Source organism: Vombatus ursinus, unplaced genomic scaffold, assembly GCF_900497805.2.
Source record: "Vombatus ursinus unplaced genomic scaffold, bare-nosed wombat genome assembly UNPS02014825.1, whole genome shotgun sequence".
In the NCBI taxonomy this organism is placed as follows: Eukaryota; Metazoa; Chordata; class Mammalia; order Diprotodontia; family Vombatidae; genus Vombatus; species Vombatus ursinus.
This window is the reverse complement of record NW_020954603.1, coordinates 327,795-336,888: the sequence shown is the minus strand read 5'-3', so window position 1 is coordinate 336,888 and position 9,094 is coordinate 327,795. Positions and strand designations below refer to the sequence as shown.

The 9,094-nt window shown below is 56.0% G+C and overlaps 1 protein-coding gene across 2 annotated transcripts in view; it reads left to right on the top strand.

Annotated features, from left to right (window-relative positions):
* The window catches only part of CCDC17 (coiled-coil domain containing 17), an 11,353-nt gene extending 2,317 nt beyond the window's left edge, over window positions 1–9,036 (top strand). The window contains exons 7-15 of one of the 2 annotated variants that reach the window (XR_003566955.1): window positions 295–407; window positions 806–934; window positions 3,689–3,834; window positions 4,106–4,185; window positions 4,274–4,480; window positions 4,726–4,936; window positions 5,026–5,136; window positions 5,349–5,556; window positions 8,336–9,036. Coding sequence is in view for 1 of the 2 variants with exons in the window: in XM_027837950.1 (XP_027693751.1) it covers window positions 295–407; window positions 806–934; window positions 3,689–3,834; window positions 4,106–4,185; window positions 4,274–4,480; window positions 4,726–4,936; window positions 5,026–5,136; window positions 5,349–5,471 (1,120 nt within the window). In the remaining variant the exon portion in view is untranslated. Of the gene's footprint in view, window positions 1–294; window positions 408–805; window positions 935–3,688; window positions 3,835–4,105; window positions 4,186–4,273; window positions 4,481–4,725; window positions 4,937–5,025; window positions 5,137–5,348; window positions 7,265–8,335 lie in introns of those variants that run through there. The other variant, XM_027837950.1, reaches the window with a different exon arrangement.
* Window positions 9,037–9,094: the final 58 nt, after the last annotated feature.

Here is a 9,094-nt window from a genome sequence, read left to right as displayed (position 1 = left end):
CTAGTCCAAACCACCCCCATTGGACAGATGAGGAAACTGAGGCCCAGGGAAAAGAATGGATTTGCCCTAGGTCATCCAGATGGTTAGAAATAGGATTTGAACCCAGGTCCACTGACTCCACAGCTAGCGTTCTTTCCCCAGTGCTATCTGTGTCAAGATTTGAACACAGGTCCTTTGATCCCAAATCAAACCTTTGCTCTTCCCACAGTGATCTCTGTCATCTTCCCTCAGTGGGAGGCCTGGGCAAGGACTGAGAGACCTTCAGCAGCCTCCTCCTCTCCCCCTCTTGCCCAGGGCCCTCCAGATGTCCTACCTCCAAGCCGGGGGCAGAGACCCCGGAGTCCTGGCCAAGATATGGGAGCTGCACCTCGAGGCTGCGCTGCTGGAAGGGAGGACTCAGAAGAGGCGTGAGTGAGCCCCAGGACGCTGTGCTGAGGCTGCCTAGGGTCCCGGCCCCAATGGGAGCTGGGAAGGGTATCCCCAGGAGGAATATCCTAGTGTATGAGAGGGGAAGCTGGTCATGACAGAGTGGAGAAGCCTGCTTTGGAATATAGTGAGGTTCCCCTCACCGGGGCCCTTTGGCCAAGGACCAGGGGTCCGAATGACCGCTTGTCAGAATTCCTCTGAGGTGTGGGGATTCTGTTTCTTTCACCTTATGGGTCCTCGGGAGTCATGGAAGACTCTGGAGCTGGGGAGGTGCACACCTGGAACTCTAGCCCAAGCAGGCAGGGAGGCCTACAAAAACTTGTCCCCAGTGAAACAGGTTTGGGGAAGCCAGAAGGGGTCAGAGTTCTTTGGTCCACAGAAGGGAAGGCTGCTGCTGGGCCCCAGACGCTGGACACACAGTTGCAGGCCCTAGAAGCTGTTAACGGCCACTTGGAGACTGAAATCCTGGCCCTGCAGATGCAGAGAGGACCCCGGAGATCCCGGCAGGGTGAGTGCTCTGGCACCCATACCCCTGACGTCCCTGGGGTAGGTTTGCCCTCTTCTGGTCAGGCATCCCTACCAAGGGACTCATGGAAAGCCCAGGAAGGGAGAAGGGGGCGGGGGTGGGGCTTTGAGGCCCTTCCAACCCTGATGGAGAGCGAGCTCCCCGTCACAGGAGGTGTCCTGTAATCAAGTGCTGTACCCATTTTACTGACAAGCAAACTGAGGTTCAGAGACTTGCCCAGGGACTCCCTTTCCAGCACTGGTTGGCCTTTCACGTCCCCCTTCCAGTTACACTGCATACAGCTTGTAAATGGAGTCACTTACAGAGGCTGTGAGCTCCCGGAGGCCAGGGACCATTGCTGTGCCTTTCTTTGGAAGTCCAGTGCTTAGCACAGTGACTGGCACATAGGAGGTGCTTATAAATGCTTGTGGACTGAGGGATTGATACAGCCAGGAAGTGATGGAGCTGGGAATTGGGCCCAGGTCTTCCCAAATCCAGGCCCAGAGCTCTGTCCACGAAGCCCTGCTGTCTCAGTGAGGCAGCAGAGTCAGGAACGTGAACCAAGGTTCAAATTCTGCCTTTGACCCCTCCTGTGTGTGTGACCCTGGGCGAGACCCTTCAGCTGGTGGCACAGCGTCTACAGATCAGGAAGACCTGAGTTCAAATTCAGCTGCAGACACTAGCTCTGTGACCCTTAATCTTTTTGCCTCAGTTTCCTTATCTGTAAAATGAAAATAATAATAGCACCTACCTCCCAAGGTTGTTGTGGGGATCAAATGAGATCATATTTATAAAGTGCCTGGCACATAGTAGGTGCTTAATAAATATTAGCTATTATTATTATTGTTATTTCCTGAATTCAAATCCATCCTCAGACACAGAGCTGTGTGACTCTAGGCAAGTCACTTAATATCTGTCTGCCTCAGTGTCCTCAGCTGTAAAATGAGGATGATAGTACTTACCACCCAGGTTTGTTGTGAGGATCAAATGAGATATTTATAAAAGCACCTAGCCCAGTGCTGGGCACATAGTAGGTACTTGATAAATGTTTGTTTCCTTCCTCCCTCTTCTCCTCCCTCCCTTCCCTCCTCCCTCCCTCCCTTCCCTCCTTCCCGCCTTCCTTCCCTCCTTCCTTTCTTCCCTCCTTTCCTTCCTTCCTCCCTTCCCTTCTTCCTTCCCTCCTTTCTCACAGTGCTCTAGACAGCTCTGTAAGACTCAGAGTTGCAGAGAAGTTGCTGACCTGTGTTGGTGGAAGGAGTTTCCTCTCCTGGGAGTCCCCTGTAGCAATAAAGTCATAGGTTCAATCCCTATCCCTACCATTTAGTCCAGTATTTTCACCCCCATTAAAATGGGGGTGAAATTGAGGCTCAGAGAGGTTCAGGGACTTGTCTAGAGTTACCCAGCTAGCCAGTGTTAGAAGAAGTATAAATGCTGGCATACTTGCTCTCCCCCACCTTCCTTCCCACAGCCTCCCTGGGCTTGGTCTCCTCCTTACGAGAGCCACCCCTAAGTCAGAGCCTGGACAGGAGCACTTTCCCCCCTCCTTTTTGGCTGAAGATGGTGGCAGGGTCCAGCCAAGTGCCATGTGGCCCAGGGGGCTCTGAGCTAGGGGCCACCGTCCCAAACCCTCAGTGGCTCAGAGTGTGGTCTCCCCAAGCAGATCTTGAGCTCCCCAAGGCTAAGGCCAAGACAGACTGTTGAAGACTTCTGAGAGAGACCTAGAAGAGGAGGGCCGGGACCTGGGTTCAGATTCTGTCTCTGTTGCTTGTTCCCATGTGACTTTGGCAAGTTATCTCAATGAAAGGAATCCCCACCTTGTGCTCAGCCCAGAGGACGGAAAGTCCAGGCCCTCTAGGAACTGACAGTCTCTGGGTGTAGGGGTGGGGGTAGGGGGGGCAGAAAGAGGGGAGCCCAGCCAGGGTGCCCAAGGACATCAGGGAAGGACCCATCGTCATCAGTGGTGGGTGGGGATCAGGGAAGACAACTCTGGGCCTTGGTTTCCTCGTCTGTACAATGGGGGGTTTGCAGTAGATGCCCTCCAAGACCCCGGATCTGTGTCTGGATTCCTGGAGGGGGAGGAGAACCTTCCCCAGGGCCTGGAGACTCAGGGAGGGGACCTGTGGCCTGGGATTCCTGGGGACTGGAGAGGCAGGGCCTGGGGGATGGGCACCCAGCTGGGCCTGCTTGGAGCACACCCCCCCACACACACACTGGTCAGCTGGTGGCTCCTTGTGTGAGTGTGGCCTCTTCTGGCCAGGCCCAGGCCCGGGGCTCCTCTATTCTTCCTCCTTCTCGTCTTTGTCTTCTGTAAAATGGAGGTGGAGTCGGTGACCTCGCTCCCCTTTCTGCTCTAAATCTATGATTTTATGCCCTGTGTGTTCAATCAACACTCATTAATAAAGTGCCTATCATGTGCCAGGCACAGGAACAGGAAGCAGAAGAATGAGCGGGCCCCTGCCCTCCTGGAGGTTAGACTCTCCCAGGGGAGACGACAGGGGGCCAATCCAAGAGCCTCAGCCGGAGGGAGGGTGCTGCATCTTGCCAGGCCAGCTTCCCTGGCACCGCCCCCGGCCCTCACTCTCTGGGCCCGGGGCCGGGTGTGTGCGACCGCAGACACCTCGCTGGCTCTCCCTCTCTGAGCTCTGAGCCATGTGTAAAAAGTTGTACAATAGGGTCACTGGGGCCTTTGTGTGGCTCCAGCAGACAAGATGCCGGGAGCTGATGCAGGGCCTTCAGACCCCTCATTTCTGCTCTCAGGCCCGTGGGAGCCCCAGCCCAAGGAGGGGATTGGCCTGCTCCGGAGAGGAAGAGGAGGCTCTGCCCGCCTGCCACCCCCTGTGGCTCCCCCGTTGCCACCCCCTCCCCCAGGACCCCCCAGAGACAGCCCTTTCCTAGGCATGATGGTGAGGACTCCGTGGTGGGAGGGACGAGCACCCCAGAAAGAATGAGACCCTAGGCTGGGAGCCGGATTCCTAGCAGGTTCCTGCCCCACTTTGCCTCAGTTTCCTCAAATGTAAAATGAGGATTTGGGGCAAGCTGGCCTGAGGGGGACACTCCCAGATCCTGCACTTCGTATCCCCCCACTGCAGAGCAGGGCTCCCTTCTGTCCCTTCCCAGGCTGAGGCCAGCCTGGAAGGCTTACTGGAGAGGGTGCACTTGTCTCTGCTGCTGCAGGAAACTACAGGAGCCCCAGCCCACAGCCGCCACCTCCTGCCCCCGCCCGATGTGCTGGGCCCAGCTCCTTATGACCCAGGGTGAGGCCCGGCCTCGGCGGGAGGGGAGTGGGCACAGGGAGGGGAGGGCCCCTGCTCTGATATCCTCTTCTGTCCTCCTCCTGCCCAGGGCTGGGTTTGCCATATTCTACGACTTCCTGCTGGGACTGGAGCCTGAGTGGTCACAGGTGCAGCTGGTGACAGGGCTGGCACGGGGTGGGCAGGAGACCGGCCCCAGCACTGCCCTACCCCCCAGTCCCTGTCTGCCGCTGCCCCCCACCCCAGGGGCTCCCCTGGGCAACTGTGCCATCCTGGCAGCCAGACAGCCTGTGCCCAGGTCAGTGACAGCTCCTCCAAGCCTACTTGAGTGACCCTGGGCAACTCAGTGGCCCTCTCTGACCCTCAGTGTTGTCCTCTGAAATCTCCAGTTCCCACAAACCCTGATGTTCTAGAGCACTCCAGTGAGTGTCCGAAGGTTCCATGGCCCATTCTAGCATCATCTGTCCTAAGATGGGATGGCTCCCAGTCCTCGTTCTTGGGACTGACCATGATGAGTCCTTCTTTCTGCCCCCACCCCAACAGGTTGCATCCCTCCCTGGCTGTGACCCTGGTCACAGAGCTTCAGGCCTGGGGCCTTTGGGACAGAGGCCAGGAGCCAAGGCCCCAGGCTTGGACCAACGTACAGCTATTTGACCTGGAGCAGAGGGTGCTGAGTGGACGCTGGAGGCTGCCTCTGAGAGCCCTGCCCCGGGCACCACGCCTTCACCCCAGGCAGCTGAATGCCATCCCTCAGGTGTGTTGAGGCCCCTGGTGGTAGGAGGTGCAGGGAAGCTTGGGCCCTGAGGCTCCCAGCTCAGCATGGCCCTCTTTCCTGGGTCCCAGGCTGGCCACATTGAGCTGTACCTGAGAATAGTCAATGCAAGAGATGCTGAGATCCAGGCGTTGGCCAAGATAGACCCAGCCCAAAGCCGGGAATACCGCTACCTGCCCACCGTGAGCTCTGAGCCCTGGGGAACAGACATGGGCCTGCCTACCTGGGGATGAGGGCCTGGCTGAGTGGGGGGCCAGGAATCGGGATTGCCATGGTCCAAGGCTGACTGGCACACAGGGGTTGAGGGGTTGAGATGGGGTTCCCCATGAGACAGGCTAGGTCAGGCAGCCAGAGTTTCAAGGGCTAGACCCTGACCCTGTCTGCACTCCCACAGGTATCCAACTCACCCTCTCTGAAAGACAGCAACCTGTACTCCCACTTCCTGGGACCCCCCAGCCTGCTCCCCTCCCTCTCCCTGTCCGATGGCTTCAGTGACCCTCCTCCTGCTTCAGAGTAGCCTGCACAAAGACCCCAGATACAGCAGCTGGAGGCCCCTCCCAACTCCTCTACAGACCTTGGCTTCTCATCTTTAAAATCAACAGGTGGCCTCATTCCCCCAGCTCTGCGAACCTATAATTCTGTAGTTCCCTGACCCCATAGAGGAGGGGATGTACCCTCCACGCCTCACCAGGCTCCAGGAAGGGTCCTTTGCATTGCTGAGTGTGTGTGTGTGTGTGTGTGTGTGTGTGGCCAGCCAGTGAGTTCGGGTGGGCAGAGAGCCCTGCCCAGGGCAGTCTCAAACCCATCCCCAGTGAAGGGGGCAGCTCAGGGCCATGTGCTGTGGGTTTCTCAGCCTGCGGAATCTTCGGGCTCCAAGGTCTAAAGCTCAAAGTGGGGTTGGGAGAATGGGAGCCAGGCACCCACACACCCAGAATAACCAGCTGAGAGAAATCCTTTGAGGAAGTCCAAGGCAGTCAGTGGAAACATGCTTAGAACTGATTCAGCACATGGGCACTCAGCCCTGGCATCTGGGAATTCTGGAACAAAAGCCCAGGTCATACCACCAGCAAGTGCCCTTTACAAGGAAGGCCCGTTCCTCACTGAGTAGGCACTTGACCCTAAATCCTTCAGTCTGTCTGTGGTCTCTATCCAAAGAGATGGCATCTTCAGAGATGCAGATACATCCCACCCATGCCAGAGTCCTGTGTGACTCTCGTCCATGTCCCACACAAAGGGACACAAAAGACTGGCCTGACCATTCACATGGGAAAAACCAAGTGGATGAAGAATGCTCATTGTCTTTAGACTATGGCATACAGGTGGGATGGACATCAATTTACATCTCAGACAGACACTGCAAATGGGCGAGTCCAGAATTGACCAGGAGCAGGAGAGGAGTGACTAGATGTCTTTGGGAAGTTGCATCTATTTTTAATGACCCCAAATTTCTCCTGGCTCCCTCATATCAGAGTCCTCCTGGCAGTCAGTGGTCACACCGGGAGTCTGGAGCAGGCCAGGTGGGTCTGCCACATGCAGGTTACAAACATCTGTCCCATCTAGTCCACCAGCTGCTGGGACCTGGGAGCCCTCCTCAGTTTCTACTTCATCCTCTCCAAAATGGGGCTAATTCCTGTAGCTCCTCCCCTGCAGGGCTGCCTTTGCAGAAGCTTAGCTGAGACACTAAGTAAAGTGCTTTGCAGACCTTGAAACACTCAAGTTGATTCTCATGGATAAAAACAGGGCTGTCCTATGTATGAGCTAGAAAGCCCTCATAACAAGGAACAATGTGTCCTGGTGACCTAAGACAGAGGGAAGGCGTGGTCAAGGCTCCCAGGGGCCCAAGCACCTCCTGGCTCAGGCCCCTGGCTCCCTCCCCACCTAAGGCTTCCCCAACCTAATTCAATCACTAAGGAAGCCTTTTTGTCTTCTACCCCCTACCCCCCAGGCTTAGTGAGGTTGGGGCAGGTCATTTATATGCTTGTCTCTGGATCTGTTTCCTGATCTGTAAAATGGGGACCCATTGTAGTTCAAATTCACTCTCACTAAATGCACTTTACAAAAGCACCTACTCTGCGCATGTGTATGTGTGGGCACAGCCTGGAGGCGGGGCTGAATCTGAGTTGGTAAGGCACCCCCAGCATCTGAATCCAGCCCCTGCTGCTGCCCCCCCCCAACCAGCGATCTTCCACTGCATCCAGGCATAGGGGCTTCCTCCAGCCAAAATAGCTAGCTAGCATTTACAAAAAGCTCGTTAGGTTGACAAAGCGCTTCTCGTGTTTTATTTCATTTGAACCTCCCAACAGCGCTGGAAAGTAGGTGTTACTGTCCCCATTTTACAGATGGGGAAACTGAGGCTGAGAGAAGCTGACTTACTCAGGTTACACAGCTAGTACATGTCTGAAGCTGGATTTGAATTCGGCTTCCAGGCTCTAGGCCCAGTTCTGAAGACACTGCCACCGGACATCTGGCCTGAATCTGCCAATTTTAGGGGCTCTCGCCCCACCCACCCTCCTGCACTCCATCCCATTTGGCCATCTCTGCTCCTACCACACGCCTGACTCAGTGCCCCCACTCCGAGGGATGCCCTGGTCCCGTGGCGGGGGGCTTGGCTCCCCGAAGAGACACTTGGGCTTTGATGTTGGTGTCTTAGGACAGTCCGGGGTGTATGGGGGCCCCTCAGTGGCCTTTCTGCACCACCAGTTACCGGGTCACAGCCAAGCCTTTAGGCACCTTCGAAGCTCTTACGGTCAGGCACTGGGCCGACTTTTCTCCAAATGGGGCAGCATCTGCAGTGCCACTCCCACCCATCCCAACCCCCAGGGGCATTTCTTCCAGGCTAAACCACTGAGAGGTAAGTCATCCAAACCTTTGGACTTCATACCCTCGCGGAGCTGTCATACCTTCCCTTCATGAAATCTGTGTTCTGGAGCAATGGCTTTCTGGTTCTTTCCACAACCACACCTTGGCACTGGCTGTCTCCGACTCCCAGCCCATAAGCCCTTGTACCCTGAACAAGCCTGCCCACACCCCCAACTACCCTGGCCCATGGCAGCCAAGTCCCCCAAGAAGGCAGGCAGACCCACTCACCATCATCCTCAGGGCACCTGCTCATTGTGGGCAGGAAGCAACATTCCTGGACTTGGGCCTGAACCTCAACACCTCTTACATGTACCATCCCATGTCCACGTGCCCAGCCTAGGGTCAGGGAAGGGGCATGCCGCGCAGGGAGATCCCAGCCCACCCCTTCCTACACCACCTGGCGGCTGGTCCGTCAGCAATCTCGCGCCTACCTTCCAGACGTGGCCACTTTCTCATCACCCTGTCCATTGTGCAATATGCAACCCCCCATTCATTTTTCTGTTGCATTACTCTTCGAAACAGGAAACATTTCACACTCATCTCTGTAAACCCCTGGGCCTGGCAGAATTAGCACCTGCTCCTTGACTAACTCACCAACATGTGCACTCACATTCTTGCCTCATCTTACCAAGCACGAGGACCATGGAAGACACACACCCTAACGCACTTTGTGGTTATCGTTCAGTTGTGTCCGACTCTTCACGACCCCAATTAGGGGTTTCTCAGCAAAGATACTGGTTTGCCACTTCCTTCTCCAGCTCATTTACAGTGAAGAGGGTAAAGTGACTTACCCAAGGTCACAAAGCTAACAATCCCTCCCACCTGACTGGACATCTGCTGAGCCAAGATGGTGCTGAAAGGGAACAGCCTGGATCTCCGCTGCGCTATGTCCAGTTCTTCCAAAGTCCCAGGCGGCGATCCCCCTGCTTTTACGTATTTCCTCCAAGAGGCCAAGCAGGACTCGAGGGGACGCCAGGTGGACATTGCAGGTGGATGCTGTGGCCCAAGTCAGAAAACCTGAGCTGGTTCACAGAAGCCCCGTCCGGGACCCCAAAATGCTCTCGAGTCTTTCCAGCATCCCAAACAAAGCTGAGCCCCCTAAATGGGAGCCCGAGAATGGGTAGGAGGCAGGGGCTCCTCATCTCTGTCCTCCTCAGTATAAGCTAAGCCAAAATCCATCAGGAACTTGGGTCCTACACAGACATCAGGATGCAAGCGCTGCCTCAGGCTGGCCACAAGAAAAAAACTGGGTGGTGCCTGAAGGCATGTACGTCACTAGTA